The 19,582-nt window shown below is 63.9% G+C and overlaps 1 protein-coding gene across 4 annotated transcripts; it reads left to right on the forward strand.

Moving 5' to 3' along the window:
* The first annotated feature begins 2 nt into the window (after positions 1-2).
* Positions 3-16,368, forward strand: LOC140001117 (cohesin subunit SA-3-like). 4 transcript variants are annotated; one of them, XM_072032288.1, is made up of 23 exons: positions 5-882; positions 963-1,114; positions 1,187-1,260; positions 2,088-2,211; positions 4,114-4,212; positions 4,303-4,382; positions 5,148-5,255; positions 5,775-5,877; positions 6,091-6,202; positions 7,365-7,480; positions 8,019-8,108; positions 8,205-8,294; positions 9,226-9,414; positions 11,153-11,223; positions 11,793-11,880; positions 11,981-12,061; positions 12,957-13,049; positions 13,133-13,301; positions 13,876-14,009; positions 14,088-14,189; positions 15,008-15,153; positions 15,655-15,794; positions 16,234-16,368. In XM_072032288.1, exons 1-23 carry the CDS (start codon positions 30-32, stop codon positions 16,236-16,238), a joined length of 3,219 nt encoding a protein of 1,072 aa, XP_071888389.1. In that variant the 5' UTR covers positions 5-29; the 3' UTR covers positions 16,239-16,368. The 4 variants fall into 4 exon arrangements, with proteins under 4 accessions (XP_071888391.1, XP_071888389.1, XP_071888392.1 ...); XM_072032289.1 differs by having other exon boundaries at positions 7-882; positions 7,377-7,480; XM_072032290.1 differs by lacking the exon at positions 8,205-8,294 and having other exon boundaries at positions 3-882.
* The last annotated feature ends 3,214 nt before the right edge of the window (positions 16,369-19,582 follow it).

Below are 19,582 nucleotides of genomic sequence, written 5' to 3' on the forward strand. Positions count from 1 at the left end.
TTTATGTCCCCCCTATTTTGTCCCTTTCCATGGTCCCCCTTTTCGTTGTCCCCTTTGCATGGGACAAAATGGGTATTTTGTCCCTTTACATCCCCACCACCTTGTCCCTTTTCATTCCCAATTTCACCCCTTTCCACCGCCCCATTTTGTCCCTTTATGTCCCCCCTATTTTGTCCCTTCCAATCCCCATCTTGTCCCTTTATGCCCCCCTTATTTTGTCCCTTTACGTTCCCACCACGTTGTCCCTTTGTGTCCCTGTTCTGTCCCTTCCAATCCCCCATTTTGTCCCTTTGTGTCCCTATTTTGTCCCTTTGTGTCCCTATTTTGTCCCTTTGCATCCCCATGTTGTCCCTTTGCATCCCCATGTTGTCCCTTTGTGTCCCACCATTTTGTCCGTCCCTACCAATCTCCCCATTTTGTCCCCTTGTGTCCCTGTTTTGTCCCCTTGTGTCCCCATGTTGTCCCTTTGCATCCCTATTTTGTCCCTTTATGTTCTCCCTATTTTGTCTCTTTACATCCCCCTGTGTTGCCCCCTTGTGTCCCCGCTTTGTCCCCTTGTGTCCCCATTTTCTCCCTTTCCGCCCCCATTTTCTCCCTTTCCGCCCCCATTTCCCCCCTGTCCATCCCCGCCGCCTCATCCCTTCGTGTCCCCGTTCTGCCCCCGTGTCCCCCCCCAGGACTCCTCCGACTACCCCCTGTCCCTCTCCACGGGGCCGTGGCGCCGTTTTCGGGCCTCTTTTGGGGCCGTGGTGACAGCGGTGGCCCTGCGGAGCCGCCACGCCGTCCTCTACGATGGCTTCCTCCTCGGCGGCCTCACCGCGCTGCTCACCAGCCTCGCCGACTCCCAAGTGCGCGCCTTCCGCCACACGGCCACCTTGGCAGGTAGGTGACACCCCCCACCCCCAACTTGTCACCCGCCGGGTGTCCCCGACGCCCCCCCGCCACCGTCCCGCTGTCCCCAGCCATGAAGCTGATGACGGCGCTGGTGGAGGTGGCGCTGGGGCTGAGCCAGCGCCGCGACAACACCTGGAGGCTCTACGAGGCCGAAAGGGGGAAAAGCCCCCCCCGGAGAGCCCCCGGCAAGCTGGAGGCGCTGCAGGAGACGCTGCGGGAGGTGGGTGACGTTTGGGGACGCGGTGGGGACACGGGCACGGGCGCCCCGGTGATGCCCGTGGGTGCCGTCCAGCACCAGGAGCAGCAGGAGGAGATCGAGGCCATGATGAACACCATCTTCAAGGGGGTCTTCGTGCACCGATACAGGTCGGGGGGCGCTGGAGTGGTGCTGGGCGGAACTGGGTACCACTGGGTGGCACTGGGTGGCATTGGGGTGGTGCTGGGGGGCACTGGGTGGCATTGGGATGGTGCTAGGGGGCACTGGGGTGGTGCTGGAGGGCACTGGGGTGATGCTGGAGGATACTGGGTGGCACTGGGGTGGCTCTGGGTGGCACTGCATGGTGCTGGGCAGCACTGGGGTGGTGCTGGGGGCACTGGGTGGCAGTGGGTGGCACTGGGAACAGCGTGGTTAGGGACTGGAGCCAGTGGGGAGAGCCCAGTTGGGGACTGGGACCAGTTTGGAACTGGGACGCAACCAAGTTGGGTTCTCCTTGGAGAAGGTTGTCACCGGGAGGGGTTGTCACTGTGGTGGCACTGGGGACAGCCCAGTTGGGAACTGGGACCAGTTTGGAACTGGGACGGAACCAAGTTGGGTTCTCCTTGGAGAACATCACCAGTTGTGGTTTGGAACTGGGACCAGTTTGGAACTGGGACCAGTTTGGAACTGGGACGGAACCAAGTTGGGTTCTCCTTGGAGAACGTCACCAGGAGGGGTTGGGGACTGGGACCAGTTGGGACCTGGGACCAGATTGGAACTGGGACGGAACCAAGTTGGGTTCTCCTCGGAGAACATCACCAGGAGAGGTTGGGGACCGGGACCAGGACGTTGTCACCAGGACACGGGGGTCCCTGGGGTGGCCCTGGGGACTCCGAGCGTGTCGGGGCCGTGGTGTACCCGTGGCGATGTCCCCAAGGTGCTGTCCCCGTGGCGCTGTCCCCGTGGCGCTGTCCCCAAGGCGCTGTCCCCCCCCCAGGGACGTGGTGCCTGACGTGCGCGCGCTGTGCATGGAGGAGCTGGGGACGTGGATGTGCAGCTTCCCGGCCTCCTTCCTCACCGACGGCCACCTCAAGTACCTCGGCTGGACCCTGCACGACAAGGTGGGGACATCCTGGGGACACCTTGGGGACACAGGGACAGCTGGGGTGCATGGGGACACTGTGGGGACACCTCGGGGACAAAGGGACACCTTGGGGATATGGGGACACTGTGGGGACACCCTGGAGACAAAGGGACACCCTGGGGACATGGGGACACTGTGGGGACATGGGGATGCCTTGGGGACACAGGGACAGCTGTGAGAGCGTGGGGGTATCTTGGGGACACAGTGACACCTTGGGGACATGGGGACACCTTGGGGACAAGGGGACACCTTGGGGACATGGGGACACTCTGGGGACACCTTGGGGACACAGGGACACCTCGGGGACACCTTGGGGACATGGGGACACTGTGGGGACACCTTGGGGTCACAGGGACACCTTGGGGACACAGGGACAGCTGGGGGGCATGGGGACACTGTGGGGACACCCTGGAGACAAAGGGACACCTTGGGGATATGGGGACACTGTGGGGACACCCTGGAGACAAAGGGACACCCTGGGGACATGGGGACACTGTGGGGGCATAGGGATGCCTTGAGGGACACCTCGGGGACATGTGGTTCCCTGGGAGGGACACCTGGGGACCTTTGGGGCCAGGAGGGGACCCTTAGGAACACCTGAGGATGGGAGGGGACACTTGGGGACACTTGGGGCAGGGAGGGGACACTTGGCGTAGGGAGAGGAGACCCTTGGGGACCACTGGGGCTGGGAGAGGGGACCCTTAGGGACCTTTGGGGCTGAGAGGGGACCCTTGGGGACACTTGGGGACACTTGGGGTCAGGAGAGGAGACACTTGGGGACATTTGGGGCTGGGAAGGGACCTTTGGGGACACTTGAGGCCAGGAGAGGATGACTGGGGACCTTTGGGAGCAGGATGGGGGAAACTTGGGGACCACTGGGGCTGGGAGGGGACCCCTGGGGACACTTGGGGACACTTGGTGTCAGGAGAGGAGACCCTTGGGGACCACTGGGGCTGGGAGAGGGGACCCTTGGGGACCTTTGGGGCTGGAAGGGGACCCTTGGGGTTAGGAGAGGAGACCCTTGGGGACATTTGGGGCTGGGAAGGGACCTTTGGGGACACTTGGGGCCAGGAGAGGATGGCTGGGGACCTTTGGGAGCAGGATGGGGGAAACTTGGGGACCACTGGGGCTGGGAGGGGACCTCTGGGGACACTTGGGGACACTTGGGACCAGGAGGGGACACTTGGTGTCAGGAGAGGAGACACTTGGGGACCCCTGGGGCTGGGAGAGGGGACCCTTGGGGACCTTTGGGGCTGGAAGGGGACACGGGGTTAGGAGAGGAGACCCTTGGGGACCTTTGGGGCCGGGAGGGGACCCTTGGGGACACTTGGGGACACTTGGGGTCAGGAGAGGAGACACCTGGGGACCTTTGTGGCCGGGACGGGACCCTTGGGGACACTTGGGGCCAGGATGGGAGGCACTTGGGGACTGCTGGGACCAGGAAGGGATGGCTGGGGACCTTTGGGGACAGGATGGGGGACACTTGGGGCTGGGAGAGGGGACATCTGGGGACCTTTGGGATTGGGAGGGGATCCGTGGGGACACTTAGGGACACTTGGGGCCAGGAGGAGATGGCTGGGGACCTTTGGGAGCAGGATGGGGGACCCTTGGGGCTGGGAGGGGACACTTGGGGTTAGGAGAGGAGACCCTTGGGGACCTTTGTGGCTGGGAGGGGACCCTTGGGGACACTTGGGACCAGGAGGTGACACTTGGCGTCAGGAGAGGAGACACTTGGGGACCACTGGGGCTGGGAGAGGGGACCCTTGGGGACCACTGGGTCTGGGAGGGGACACTTGGGGTTAGGAGAGGAGACCCTTGGGGACCTTTGTGGCCGGGAGGGGACCCTTGGGGACACTTGGGGACACTTGGGGACCCGCAGCAGGGGGAGGTGCGTCTGCGCTGCGTGCGGGCGCTGCAGGGGCTGTACGCCCGCCGGGACACGGCTGCGCACATGGAGCTCTTCACTGGGCGCTTCAAGGTGAGTGTGTCCCCCCCCGTGTCCCCAGCGCTGTCACCTCCCTGCCGAGGTCCCCAGGGGGTGACAACGGGTGTGTGTCCCCCCCCCCAGGCCCACTTGGTGTCCATGGTGCAGGACAAGGACCCCGTGGTGGCCGTGGAGGTGGTGAAGCTGCTGACGGTGATGCTGGAGTGAGTTTGGGGACGTTGGGGACACAGGGGGGACATTGGGGACATGGGGGATGTTGGGGACACTGGGGACATGGGGGGGACCTTGGGGACATCGGGGACATGGGGAGCATTGGGGATTGGGGGCAGGGGGATGTTGGGGATGTTGGGGACATGGGGGGGGGACATTGGGGACAAGGGGGGGACACTGGGGACATGGGGGACATTGGGGATAATGGGGACATTGGGGATGGGGGACATTGGGGGACATGGGGGACAAGGGGGACATGGGGACGTTGGGGACATGGGACACTGGGAACATGGGGACATAGGGGCGTTGGGGACATGGGGGGGACACTGGGGACATGGGGATATTGGGGATATGGGGGGGACACTGGGGACATGGGGGACATTGGGGACATGGGGATATTGGGGATATGGGGGGGACAAGGGGGACATTGGGGATGTTGGGGTCATTGGGGACAAGGACATTTGGGACAGGGGAACATTGGGGATGGGGAGATAAGGGGGACATTGGGGACGGGGGTCATGGTGGACAAGAGGGACATGGGGGGGACATTGGGGACAAGGGGGACATTGGGGGCATTGGGGACGTTGGGGACACGGGGGATGGGGACACTGGGGACACCGGTTAGGGTCTGAGAGCACCAAGGGGGACACAAAACGGGCGAGACGAAGCCAGGCAGGACACGGGGCTGGGGGGTTGGGACACGGCTCGGGGACAGGGGACACAGCCGGGGGACAGCGGTGTCCCCGTTGTCACCCCAGCACTGTGGCCGAGGCGCTGACGGAGGCCGATTGTCACCGCGTCTACCCGGCCGTCTTCTGCAGCCGCCGTCCCCTCGCCACCGCCGCCGGCCTCTTCCTCTACCGCAGGTGAGGCCGGGCCACCCCCTTGTCCCCTCCTGTGTCACCTCCCCTGTCCCCTGTCCCCTCTCGGTGTCACCCCCCGGGTATCGTCCCCAGTCGGTGCTGCCACCGGGTGCGAGGCTTGGTGGCACCTGGGGATGTCCTCGTGGGGATGGTGGCACCCGGTCCTGCCTTGTCCCCGCCAGTCTCTTTGTGTCCCCAACTCTGTCCCCACACCCATGGGACCCCCTTGTCCCCATCCTGTGTTCTTTTATGTCCCCAACCCTGTCCCCATCCCCATGGGACCCCCCTGTCCCCATCCCATGTCCTTTGCTGTCCCCAATCCTGTCCCCATTCCCTGTGTCCATTTGTGTCCCCAACCCTGTCCCCATGCCCTTGGGACCCCCGTGTCCCCATCCCGTGTCTCTTTCTGTCCCCCTGTCCCCACTCCCTCTCCCCCCAAAAACCCATCTCGGGACCCTGAACCCCCTGATGTCCCCACCCAGCTGTCCCCTTCCCAATGTCACCCCCTGTCCTTGTCCCCAGCCTGCTGTCCCCGCGGCACGAGGGTGACACCGAGCCGTCCCCTGGCAGTGGGGACAACCGCACCTTCTTCCGCCTGCTGCTGACCTTCTTCATCGAGAGCGAGGTGACACCCTGGGGACACCCTGGGGACAGTCTGGGGGCACTCTGGGGGCACCCAAGGGACACCCAGGGACACCCTGGGGACAGCTGGGGACACCCAGGGGACACCAAGTGGCACCCAAGGGACCCCAGGTGGCCCCGGGTGACCCCAGGGGACACCCAAGGGACCCCCGGTGACCCCGGTGCCCCCCGGTGCCAGCGCTGTCCCTGTCCCCAGCTCCACCAGCACGCCGCGTACCTCGTGGACAGCCTCTGGGACTGCGCCGGGACCCAGCTGCGGGACTGGGACACGGCCGGGGGGCTGCTGCTGGAGGAGGCCCCCGAGGAGGGTGGGCAACTGGGGGGCACTGGGAGCCACTGGGAGGGGACTGGGAGGCACTGGGAGGGCGCTAGGGGGCACTGGGAAGGACTGGGAGGCACTAAGATGGCACCAGGGGGCACTGGGAGGGACTGGGATGGGACTGGGGGGCACTGAGATGGTGCCAGGGGGCACTGGGAGGGCACTGGGAAGAACTGGGAGGCACTGGGGGGTACTGGGGAGTACTAGGATGGGACTGGGAGGAACTGGGGATAACTGGGAGGGCACCAGAGGGCACTGGGGGGGACTGGGATGGGACTGGGGGGCACTGGGAGGGCACTGGGATGGACACAGCTGGGGGAGGCTGCTGCTGGAGGAGGCCCCCGGGGAGGGTGGGCAACTGGGAGGCACTGGGAGGGCACTGGGAAGAACTGGGATGGAACTGGGAGGCACTGGGGAGTACTGGGATGGGACTGGGAGAAACTGGGGATAACTGGGAGGTACTGGGAGGGCACTGGGATGGACATGGCTGGGTCGGGGACTGCTGCTGGAGGAGGCCCCTGGGGAATATGGGCAACTGGGGGCACTGGGAGCCACTGGGAGGGGGCTGGTGGGAACAAGGGGGCACTGGGACGGGACTGGGGGGGGCACTGGGATGACACTGTGGGGAACTGGGGTGGCACTGGAGATCACTGGGGGGCACTGGGGGGCACTGGGAGGGTGCTAGGGGGCACTGGGAGGGAACTGGGAGGCACTGGGATGGCACTGGGAGACAATGAGGGGAACAGGGATGGGACTGAGGGGCACTGGGGATAACTGGAAGGGACTGGAATGGGACTGGGAGGGTGCCAGGGGGCACTGGGAAAGACTGGGAGGCACGGGGAGGATGCTAGGAGGGAACTGGGAGGCACTGGGGGGTACTGGGGAGTACTGGGATGGGACTGGGAGGAACGGGGGATAACTGGGTGGGCACCACGGGTCACTGGGAGGCACTGGGATGGCGCCAGGGGACACTGGGATGATACTGGGGGGAGCTGGGGGGCACTGGGAACCTCCCCAACCCCCTCCCAGTCCCCCCAGTCCCCCCCCAACCCCCTCCCAGTCCATCCCAGTCCCTCCCAGTCCCCCCCAGCCCCCTCCCAGCCCCCCCAGTCCCCCCCAGTCCCGTCCCAGTCCCTCCCGGTCCATCCCAGTTCCCCCCCCAGCGCTCAGCGACCAGCAGGAGAAGGCCCTGGTGGAGATCCTGGCGGCCAGCGCCAAGCGGGCGGCGGGGGAGGGGCCCCCAGTGGGACGGGGACCCCCCCGCAAGGTAGGGGGGGGGCGGTGTCACCTGGGGGTGACTGTCACCTGGGGGGGGTCTCAGTGTCACCAAAGGGGGTTATTGTCACCGGGGGGGGGTCATTGTCCCCAAGGGTGGGGGGTTATTGTCATGTGGGGGGGTGTTATTGTCACCTGGGGGGGTCTCACTGTCCCTGGGGGGGGGTCTCAGTGTCACCAAGGGGGGGTTATTGTCATCTTGGGGGGGGTCATTGTCACTTGGGGGGGTTATTGTCACCCGGGGGGGTCTCAGTGTCACCAAGGGGGGGTCAGTATTATCTTGGGGGGGGTCATTGTCCCCAAGGGGGGGTCTTAATGTCACCAAGGGGGGGTTAGTGTCCCCAATGGGGGGTTATTGTCACTGGGGGGTGGGCCGTTGTCCCCAAGGGGGGGTCTCAGTGTCCCCTTTGGGGGGTCGCTGTCACCTGGGGGGGGTCAGTGCCACCTGATGGGGTATCATTGACCCCCAGGGGGTGTCATTGTCCCGGGGGGGGGTCATTGTCATCATTGTCACCTGTGTCCCCCCCCAGGCGCCCCCCAAGGGGAGGCGGGCGGTGACGGAGCAGCGCTCGCGGCTCAGCCTCTGCCTGGCCCCCATCCTGCCCCGGCTGCTGGCCAAGGTGAGGGGACCCCGGGGGGGCCTCGGGGACATTTTTGGGGTGGGGGGACACCCGGGTGACCCCCCCTCACTCCCTGTGACCCCCCCAAAAAAAAAGTTTTCGGCGGACGAGGAGAAGGTGACGCCGCTGCTGGAGGTGCTGAGCTGCTTCGAGCTCAGCGTCTACTGCACCGCGCGGCTGGAGAGGGTGAGCGCAGGCCCTATAGGGTCAGCCGGCCCCATAGTGTCACCTGGCACCAGTCCTATAGGGTCGGCTGGTCCTTTAGGGTCACCTGGTCCTTATAGGGTCACCTGGCCCCAATCCTACAGGGTCAGCTGGTCCTTTAGGGTCCCCTGGTCCTTATAGGGTCACCTGACCCCAATCCTGTAGGGTCACCCAGTCCTGTAGGGTCACCCGGTCCCAACCCTATAGGGTCGGCTGGTCCTTTAGGGTCCCCTGGTCCTTATAGGGTCACCTGGTCCCAACCCTATAGGGTCAGCCGGTCCTATAGGTTCATCTGGTCCCTATAGGGTCACCCGGTCCCAACCGTATAGGGTCAGCTGGTCCTATAGGGTCACCCAGTCCTTATAGGGTAACCTGGCCCCGATCCTGTAGGGTCACCCAGTCCTATAGGGTCATCTGGTCCCAACCCTATAGGGTCACCCAGTTCTATAGGGTCACCATGTCCCCTCACCCTTTGGGGTCCCCTGGCTCTTTGGGGTCACCATGTTCCCAAACCCCATTTCCTCATTGTGTCCCCCAGTCCTTATAGGGTCGCCATGTCCCCTTGCCCTTTGGAATCCCCGTTCCCCATAGGGTCCCCGTGTCCCCTGGCCCTTTGGGTTCCCCGTGGCCCCAATCCTTATAGGGTCACCCATTCCCCATAGGGCCCCTGTGTCCCCAATCCTTATAGGGTCCCCGTGTTCCCTCACCCTTTGGGATCACCATGTCCCCAGTCCTTATAGGGTCGCCACGTCCTACTGCCCTTTGGGATCCCCGTTCCCCATAGGGTTCCTGTGTCCCCAGTCCTTATAGGGTCACCCATCCCCGATAGGGTCCCCATGTCCCCAGTCCTTATAGGGTCCCCGTGTCCCCTGGCCCTTTGGGGTGGCCGTGACCCCCACCCCATACCCCGCAGCCCCTGGAGCAGGCGCTGGCGCAGCTGCAGGAGCTGGTGCAGAAGCACACGGGGCCGGAGGTGCTGGGGGCGGCCTCCCGAGCCCTGGGGGCCCTCTGCGACCCCCGGCTGCCGCTGCGGGGGCGCGGGGAGCTGGTGAGGAGCCGCCTGGGGGACCTGCTGGGGGAGCGCTGCCACCGCCTGCTGCGGGTATAGAGGGGATTGGGGGGGATCTGGGGGGGATTTGGGGGGATTTGGGGAGATTTAGGGGTGTTATAGGGGATTTGGGGTGGGTTAGAGGGGGTTTGGGGGGGATTCAGGGGGATTATGGGGGGATTTGGGGGGTTAGAGGGGATTGGGGGGGGTTAGGGGATTTGGGGGGATTTGGGGGGATTTGGGGGGGATTCAGGGGGGTTATAGGGGATTTGGAGGGAGTTAGGGGGGATTGTAGGGGGTTTTGGGGGGATTTGGGGTGGTTTTGGGGTAGTGGGGTGGAGGTAGTGGGGCAGGGATAGGGGCATGGGGGACCTGCTGGGGGAGCGCTGCCACCGCCTGTTGCGGGTACGGGGGTGTAGAGGGGATTTGGGGGGGCTTAGAGGGGATTTGGGGGGGATTTGGGAGGATTACAGGGGGTTTTGGGGGGATTTGGAGGGGGTTAGAGGGGATTTGGGGGGGTGAGAGGGGATTGGGGGGGGTGAGAGGGGATTGGGAGGGTTAGAGGGGATTTGGGGGGGATTCAGGGGGATTATAAGGGGTTTGGGGGGAGTTTAGGGCGGATTATAGAGCATTTTGGAGGGATTTAGGGGGGTTATAGGGCATTTGGGGGGGTTAGAGGGGATTTGGAGGGGTTAGAGGGGATTTGGAGGGGATTTAGGGGGGGTTAGAGGGGATTTGGGGGGATTTGGGGTGGGTTTGGAGGGATTTGGGGGGGTTAGAGGGGATTTGGGGGGATTTGGGGTGGGTTTGGAGGGATTTGGGGGGATTTGGAGGGGTTATAGGGGATTTGGGGGGGATTAGGGGGAGTTTGGGGGGATTCGGGGTGGGTTTGGGGGTTATAGGGGGAGTTTGGGGGCATTTATGGAGGTTATAGGGGATTTGGGGGGGATTTGGGGTTGGTTTGGAGGGATTTGGGGGGGTTAGAGGGGATTTGGGGGGGCTAGAGTGGATTTGGGGGGGATTCAGGGGGATTTGGGGGGGATTCGGGGGGATTCAGGGGGATTATAAGGGGTTTGGGGGGAGTGTAGGGGGGATTATAGAGCATTTTGGAGGGATTTAGGGGGGTTATGGGGGATTTGGGGGGGTTATAGAGGATTTGGGAGGGTTTAGGAGGAGTTTGGGGAAGATTTGGAGTGGTAATGGGGTGGGGATGGGGGCATGGGGGACCTGCTGGGGGAGCGCTGCCACCGCCTGCTGCGGGTACGGGGGAGTTCAGGGGATTTGGGGGGTTAGAGGGGATTATAGGGGGATTTAGGGGGGGTTAGAGGGGATTTTGGGGGATTTGGGGAGACTATAGGGGATTTGGGGGGATTCAGGGGGGTTATAGGGGATTCGGGGGGGTTCAGAGGGGCTATGGGGGATTTGGGGAGGATTTGGGGTGGGTTTGGAGGGATTTGGGAGGGATTCAGGGGGATTATGGGGGGATTTGGGGGGGATTCAGGGGAATTATGGGGGGATTTGGGGAGTTAGAGGGGATTGGGGGGGGTTAGGGGATTTGGGGGGGATTTGGGGGGGGTTTGGAGGGATTTGGAGGGTTTATAGGGGTTTGGGGGAGTTTAGGGGGGATCATAGAGCATTTTGGAGGGATTTAGAGGGGTTATAGGGGATTTGGGGGGATTATAGGGGATTTGGGGTGGGTTGGGGGGTTTAGAGCTGGGCTGGGGGTGTTGGGGTGTCCCCAGCCCCCCGGGGTGTCCCCAGCTGTCCCCAACCCCCTGTCCCCCCCCCGCAGTTGCCGTCCCTGGACGAGGAGGAGCTGTACAGCGCCGCCGCCACCCTAAAGCGCCTCTCCGTCCTCTTCAAGTGTGCCCCGTGTCCCCAACGTGTCCCCAACGTGTCCCCAACGTGTCCCCCCCCTGTCCCCAAGCGTGCCCCCCCATCCCCTGGGGCACTGGCCCCATGTCCCTGTCCCCTTTCCCCCTATTCCCATGTCCCTAGTATTCCCTGATGTCCCCTTCCCAATGTCCCTGTCCCCTTCCCAGTGTCCCCGTCCCCTTCCCAGTGTCCCTGTCCCCATTTCCATGTCCCTGTCCCCTTCCCGGTGTCCCCATCTCCCTGTCCCCATGTCCCACCTCCATGTCCCCATATCCCCATGTCCCCTGTCCCCTGTCCCCCTGTCCCTGTCCCCATATCCCCATGTTCCCATGTCCCCTGTCCCCATGTCCCCATGTCCCCCTGTCCCCTGTCCCTGTCCCTGTCCCCATATCCCCATGTCCCCGTGTCCCCTGTCCCCATGTTCCCATATCCCCATGTCCCCTGTCCCCATATCCCCATGTCCCCCTGTCCCCGTGTCCCCTGTCCCCATGTTCCCATGTCCCCATGTCCCCTGTCCCCTGTCCCCATGTCCCCTGTCCCTGTCCCTGTCCCCGCAGCGCCCACGACCTGACGCCCTGGCAGCTCTTCGAGCCCTGCACCCTCCTCCTGCGGCGCGCGGCCGACACGGGCGAGGTGCCCCCGCAGGTACCTGGGGACACTGGGGACACTGGGGGACACTGGGGACACTGGGGACATTGGGGAAAACTCCAGGGAGGGGACACGAGGCCACCGTGTGTCCCCACAGCTCCTTGTCCCCGCCATCACCTGCACCCACTTCCACATCCTCTGGGAGCTGTCGCGGCTGGCCAACACCGACGTCCCCCAGGTGAGCTTGGGGACATGGGGACAACTGGGGACACTGGGGACAGTTGGGGACATTGGGGACACTGGGGAAGGGGACAGGGACATGGGGGCACTGGGGGAGGGGACGGGGACATGGGGACACTGGGGGTAAGGGGAGAAAAGGGACGCTGTGGGGACAGGGACTTGGGGGTTTGGGGACGTTGGGAAGGGGGCAGGGGTGTGGGGACGGGGATGTGGGGACACTGGGCGGGGCTGGGGACATGGGGACAGAGGGACATGGGGCAGGGGACAGGGACAGGATATGGGGACAGGAATAGGACACGGGGACAGGGACATGGGGACAGGAATAGGACACGGGGACAGGACAGGGGGACAGGAACAGGGACATGGGGACAGGAATAGGACACGGGGACAGGACAGGGGGACAGGAACAGGGACATGGGGACATGGATGGGGACATTGGGACAAGAATAGGACACAGGGACAGGGATAGGACATGGGGACAGGGACATGAGGACAGGAATAGGATGTGGGGACATAGATGGAGACATGGGGACAGGATGTGGGGACAGGGACAGGACACAGGGATGGGGACAGGATATGGGAACACGGATAGGGACATGGGGACAGGAATAGGACAGGGACAGGACTTGGGGACAGGGACAGGACACGGGGATGGGGACAGGATATGGGGACGGGGACAGGACATGGGGACGGGGATGGGGACACCACATGGGGACACATGGGGAAAAGGACCCCCAGCAGCGCCACCACCCCAGGGTAGGGACAGACAACAGGGGGACAGCGGGGAGGGGACAACAGGGGGACAACCCCCTCTTTGCGAGGACGTGGCCCCGGCTTGGGGACATCCCCAGGTGCCAGCCGGCTGTCCCCAAATGCCACCCGGCTGTCCCCAGGAGCAGCTGCTGAGCCTGAAGGACAAAACCACCTCCTTCTGCGCCCTGTGCCAGAGCTGCCTCTCCAACGGCGACGCCGGCGTCCGGGAGCAGGTGACAGCGAGGGGACAGAGGGCGAGGTGGCACCTCGGTGGCCCCGTGCCGACCTTGTCCCCGTTGTCCCCGTTGTCCCCAAGGCCTTCGTGGTGCTGAGTGACCTCCTGCTGGTGCTGGGCCCCTCGGGGACACGCGGGGCCGGGGCGGCGCTGGCCCCACTGCGGCTGGTGCCCGACGTGGAGCTGCGCTCCCAGCTGGCCGCCGTGCTCCTCGACCACGTCTTCAGCCCTGGGGACAGGGACGGTGACGGTGAGGTCCCCAACGCGTCCCCAACCCGTCCCCAAGGTGGCCCCGGGGGGCCTCGGGTGGCCCCCGTGGGCGTGAAGTGGCCCCCGTGGTCCCAAAGTGGTCCCGATGTCCCCAAGGTGGCCCTGAGACATCTCCGAGCAGTCCCTGGTGGCCTTGAGATGTCTCTGAGGTGGCCCTGGTGGCCCCAAGATGTCCCCTCATGTCCCCAACGCGTCCCCAACCCGTCCCCAAGGTGGCCCCCGTGGTCATGAAGTGGCCCCCGTGGCCCCAAAGTGGTCCCAATGTCCCCAAGGTGGCCCCGAGACATCTCCGAGCAGTCCATGGTGGCCTCAGGATGGCTTTGAGGTGGCCATGGTGGCCCCAAGATGTCCCCTTGTGTCCCTTTGATGTCCCCAAGATGTCCAAAAGCCCCCTGAAGGACTTCTCCCATCTGGTTCTGGCTTCCCTTTGGTGCCCCAAATCCCCTCAACATCCCCTTAGTGCCCCCAAACCCCACGGAGGACCTCCCTCAGCTGCTCCTGGCGTCCTTTCCGTGTCCCCCAGCTGTCCCCAAGCTGTCCCCTTGTCCCCGCAGAGCCCGATGCCGCCGAGGCACACATGGAGGACCTGCACCGCCGCCGCATGCTGCTGGCCGGCTTCTGCAAGCTCATCATCTACAACGTCCTGGAGCCCAGCGCCGCCTCCGACGTCTTGAAGTACTATGACAAGGTGGGGACAGGGCTGGGGACACTGTCCCCCCCCCCGCTGTCCCCTCGGTTCTTTGGGGACCCCCCCGTTTCCCCCCAGTTTCACGCCGAGTACGGGGACATCATCAAGGAGACGCTGGCGTGCATCCGCCGCATGGACGGCCAGGAGTGGGCGCGCGTCGTGCTGCTCAGCCTGCAGCAGGTCCGGGGGGCGTCCTGGGGGAGCTTCAGGGGGATTTGGGGTTGGGGGGAGGCTCCAGAGGGGGATTTGGGGTTCTTCAGGGGATTTCAGGGGGCCCTGGGGGGGGCTTCAGGGGGATTTGGGGGGCCTGGGGGGCTCCAAAGGGGGATTTGGGGTTCCTCGGGGGGTTCCAGGAGGTCCTGGGGGGGCTTCAGGGGGATTTGGGGTTGTGGGGGGGCTCCAGAGGGGGCTTTAGGGTTCCTTGGGGGGCTTCAGGATGTCCTGGGTGGGCTTCAGGGGAATTTGGGGTTCCTTGGGTGCTCCAGATGGGGATTTGGGATTCTTAGGGGGCTCCAGGAGGTCATGGGGGGCTCCAGAGGGGGCTTTTGGGGTCCCTGCGGTGCTCTGGGGGGGGGCTTCAGATGGATTTGGGGTCATCTGGGTGCTCCGGGGGGACTTCTGGGTTCCCCTGGGGGGTTCTCAGAGGTTTGGGGGGGGGGTCAGATGGATTTGGGGTCATTGGGGTGCTCCGCGGGGGCTTTTGGGGTCCCTGGGGGGCTCCAGGTGGATCTGGGATTATTGGGGGGCTCTGGGGGGGCTTTTGGGGTCTCTGGGGTGCTCGGGGGGGCTTCAGGTGTATTTGGGGTCATTGGGGGGGGGCTAGGGGGGCTTTTGGGGTCTCTGGGGTTCTCTGGGGTGGGCTTCAGATGGATTTGAGGTCATCAGGGTACTCTGGGGGGGCTTTTGGGGTCCCTGGGGGGCTCCAGGTGGATTTAGGGTTATCGGGGGGGCTCTGGAGGGGGGGGATTTTGGGGTCTTTCTGACCGTGCCCCCCCCAGGTGATGACGGAGCTGCTGATGGAGCACGGCCCCGGGGTGCGGGGGGTCCCCGCTTTTGGGGGGCTGTGGGATTTGGGGCGCCGCCTCTCCCTATTCTTCGGCCCCCGCCCCCAACCCAACCGCCAAGTGCTACTGCGCCTGCACCGGTAATGGGGGGGGGGGAACCGGGGGAGGCACGGATATTTGGGGGGGGGCGGTCCTGGGGGTGTGGGGAGGGGGTTTTGGGGGTATAGGAGGGGGTTTTGGGGTGATGGGGGGGCTTTTGGAGGGGCTCTGGGGTGTTGGGGCAATTTGGGGGGGGTCAGTGGTATTTGGGGGGGGCTCTGGGGTTTTTTAGGAGGGGTCCTGGGGGTCTTGGGAGGGGGTTTAGGGGTGGTGGGAGGGGGGTTGCGGGCATTTTGGGGGGGTTGGGTCCAGTTGGGGGAGGCTCAGGCTTTTTTTGGGGGGGGGGTCGGGGTAATTGGGGGGGGCTTGGTTTTTTTTTTGGGGGGGTCTGGGGGTGTGGGAACGGGGTTGGGGGGTTTTGGGGGCCTGAGGAATTTGGGGGGGTCTGAAGGGGTTTGGGGGAGTCTGGGGGGGTTTGGGGGGCCCTGGGGGGATTTGGGGGTCCCGGGCCTGACCCCCCCTGCTCTGTGACCCCCCCCCAGGGACGGCATCGCCTTTGCCCTACAAGAGGGTCCGGAGGGGGGTCCGGGGGGGATCCGGGGGGGGCCCCCCTGTACCTGCCCTTCCTGGAGGTGCTCAGCGAGTTCTCCCCCCGCCTGCTGCCCCCCGACCGAGCCCTGCTGTGAGTGCGGGGGGTCCTGGGGAGGGGATTTGGGGTCCTGGGGGGGATTTGGGGTATTGAGGGGGGATTTGGGGTCTTTGAGGGGGGATTTGGGGTGTGTGTGTGCGGTATTCGGGGTCCTCAGGGATATTTGCGGTCCTGGGGGGCGGTCATTTGGGGTCCCTGAGGGGGATTTGGGGACCTTGGAAGGGTTTGGAGTCCTGGGGGGGATTTGGGTCCTTGGGGGGGGATTTTGGGGAGATTTGTGGTCCGGAGGGGGCGATTTGGGGTTCCTGGAGGGGGATTTGGGGTCCTTGTATGGGGATATGGGGTTCCTGGGGGGGGTTGGGTCCTGGGGGGGATTTGGGGTGCAGGGGGGATTTGGGGTTCTTGGAGGAAAATTTGGGGGCCCTGGGGGGGTGGATTTGGGGTCCCCCCCTAATTTTTGCCCCCCCCCCAGGCTGACCCACCTGCAGCAGAGCTGCCAGCAGCTGGGGATGACCCCCCCGGAGCGGTCCCCGTGGCCCCCCCTGGCCGCCTACCACCGCTCCCTGCAGCCCCCCGAGCTCCCCCAAAAGAGGAGGTGCACGGAAGGTGAGGGGGGGGGCAGCGCCCCCCCGGGACCCCCCCACAATGTGCCCACCCCCCAATCTTCCCCCCTCCCTTGTCCCTGTGACCCCCCCTTGTCCCTGTCCCCCCCCTTGTCCCTGCCCCCCCCCCCCAAGGGAGGGAGGTGACAAATTGGGGGGTGTCCTTGGAGACAAACCCCGTGTGTGGGGGGGGTCTCACATCGCCCCCCCCCCCAGAGACCTGGCATGGCCCCAGCCCCCCCCTCAGCCCAGCGGTCACCTCCACGGTGCTGCGGGCCCCCCCCGCCCCCCTGGAAGCTCCGCGTTCCCGGCCCCAGCAGGTGAATTTGGGGGGGGGGGCACCCTCAAAATGGGCTGGGGGGGGCAATGGGGGGAACTGGGAGGTACTGGGAGGGCACTGGGATGGGATAGGGGGGGCACTGGGCATACTGGGGGGCACTGGAGGGGGACTGGGGGGACTGGGAGGCACTAGGGTGAGACTGGGGGGGCACTGGGTATACTGGGGGGCACTGGTGGGGGCACTGGGGGGTAGTGGGATTGGACTGGGGTGTGCACTGGGAATGCTGGGGGGGCACTGGGGGGTACTGGTATGGGATTGGGGGGGCACTCGGCGTACTTGGGGAGACTAGGGGGGATTATTGGGCATACTGGGAGGGACTGGGGTGGCACTGGGCATACTGGGGAGCACTGGGATGGGACTGGAGGGGCAATGGGCATACTGGGAGGACACTGGGGGATACTGGGATGGGACTGGGGGTGCACTGGGCATACTGGGGGGTGCACTGGGCATACTGGGAGCGACTGGGGTGGGCACTGGGCATACTGGGGAGGCACTGGGGGGTACTGGGATGGGAGTGGAGGGGCATTGGGTATACTGGGGGAGACTGGGGGGGTTATTAGGCATACTGGGAGGGAGTGGGGGGGGGCACTGGGCATATTGGAGAGCACTGGGATGGGACTGGGGGGGCAAAGGGCATACTGGGAGGGACTGCGGGGGGGCACTGGGCATACTGGGGGGGCACTGGGCATACCGGGGGGGCTCCCAACGTCGTCCCCAGACTGAATGTGATAGAGGAGGAAGAGGAGGAGGGGGGGGGGGGGGGGCAGCAGCGAGGAGCCCCCCCCGCAGCTAGACCAGGTGAGCCCTGCCCCCCACGGCCCCCCCAGCACCAAGGGGGGGGTCCTGGGTGCTTCCCCCCCCCCCCAGGTCCGGGACCTCTTTGACTCCACCATCCTGGGAATCGAGGTGAGGGGGGGGGGCCCGAAATGTTGCCCCCCCCCAAAATTTCCCCCAACGCCCCCCCCTTTTTTTTTTGTTTACCCCCCCTACTCCCCCCTCCCCAAATTTGAGCCCCCCCACCTTAAAATTGCTACTCCCTCCAATTTTACCCCAATCCCCCCCCAATTTTGCCCCCCCCAAATTTGCCCCCCCATTTTCACTCTCCCCCCTCCCAAAGTGCACCCCCAAAAAATTGCCCCCCCCACCCCAAAATGCACCCCCCCAATTTCCACCTCCCCCTAAATCCTGCCCCCATTTTCAACCCCCCCCTCCCCCAGCTCCCCCCCTCAAATTTGAGGACCCCCCCCAAAAAAATTTGGACCCCCCCACAAAATTTGAGGACCCCCCAAAAAATCTGCCCCCGCCCCCAAAAAAACAACCCCCCCAAATCCTGCCCCTGTTTTCACCCTCCCCCCTTTTACAGCCCCCCCCCCCAAATTTGGGGACCCCCCAAAAAAACTTTGGGACCCCCCTAAAAATTTGGGGACCCTCCCCAAAAATTGGGGGACCCCCCCAAATTTCCCCCTCTGCCATTTTTTGGGGGGGGTTCTCTCCCCCAGGACTGAGCGTGGAGCCGCAGCCGGAAGGCGTCGTTTCTGGTTTTGCCTGTTTTTTGCTGTTCTGAGCCCAAAATGTTGGGGGTGCCGCCCCCCACCCCCCACCCCCGCACCCCGTTTGGTTCAATAAAGAGCGGGATTGGCAACGCGGCCTCAAAAAAGTTTAGTTTTGGGGGGGAGGGGGACAGGGGGGGTCTGGTCACAGTGGGTCCCCCGCCGATGTCCCCACCCCATCCCCGTGTCCCCCCCTCTTTGTCCTTGTCCCCCCCCATCCTTGTCCCGGTGTCCCCCCCATCCTTGTGCCCCCCCCTCCCCAATGTCCCTGTCCTCGATGTCCCCATTGGGGTTGTCCCCATCCCGATGTCCCCCCCCACAATGTCCCCACCCTGATGTCCTTGTCCCGATGTCCCCATCCCAGTGTCCCCATCCCCATGTGACCCCAATGTCCTTGACCCAATGTCCCCACCCTGATGTCCCCATCCCAATGTCCTTGTCCCTATGTCCTTGTCCCAGTGTCCCCAACCCAATGTCATCCCGATGTCCCCATCCCAATGTTCCCATGTCCCCATCCCAGTGTCCCCATCCTGATGTCATCCCGATGCCCTTGTCCTGATGTCCTTGTCCCCGTGTCCCCACCCTGATGTCCCCACCCTGTCGTGGTTTAACCCGGCCGGCAGCTAAACACCACGCAGCCGTTCGCTCAGCCTCCCCCCTCCCTCTCTGGGACGGGGGAGAGAAATGCAAAGTGAAGCCCGTGAGTTGAGATAAAGACAGTTTAATAAGACAGGAAAATAATAATAACAAAAATAACAATAACAATAAGAATAATACAATGGTGATAATAGGAAAGTAATAATCATATGTACAAACAAGTGATGCACAATGCAATTGCTCACCACTCGCTGACCGATGCCCAGCCTCACCCCGAGCAGTCCGGCCCCCTCCCCCCGGCTAGCCACCCCTATCTATTGTTTAGCATGACCCCAGATGGGATGGAATACCCCTTTGGCTAGTTTGGGTCCCCTGTCCTGGCTCTGTCCCCTCCCAGCTCTTACTGCACCCCCAGCCTGCCCGTTGGCAGGACAGAGCAAAAGGCTGAGATGTCCTTGGCTTGGTGTAAGCACTGCTCTGCAACAATTAAAGCATCGGGGTGTTCTCAGCACTCTGCTCATCCCAAGCCAAAACACAGCATTCCACCAGCTCCTAGGAAGAAAATTAATTCTGTTCTAACTGAAACCAGGACACCTCTCCACCCCTTATTCCATACCATTTCTGTCATGCTCAGGTTACACTCTTTTCCATACATTCTAATTAGTTACCTGTAGTAGTCATGGTAGTGATAACATACAGTATTATATAATAATTAACGTGGTGCAATTCAGT

Source organism: Anas platyrhynchos, chromosome 37 (genome assembly GCF_047663525.1).
Source record: "Anas platyrhynchos isolate ZD024472 breed Pekin duck chromosome 37, IASCAAS_PekinDuck_T2T, whole genome shotgun sequence".
NCBI classification, from domain to species: domain Eukaryota; kingdom Metazoa; phylum Chordata; class Aves; order Anseriformes; family Anatidae; genus Anas; species Anas platyrhynchos.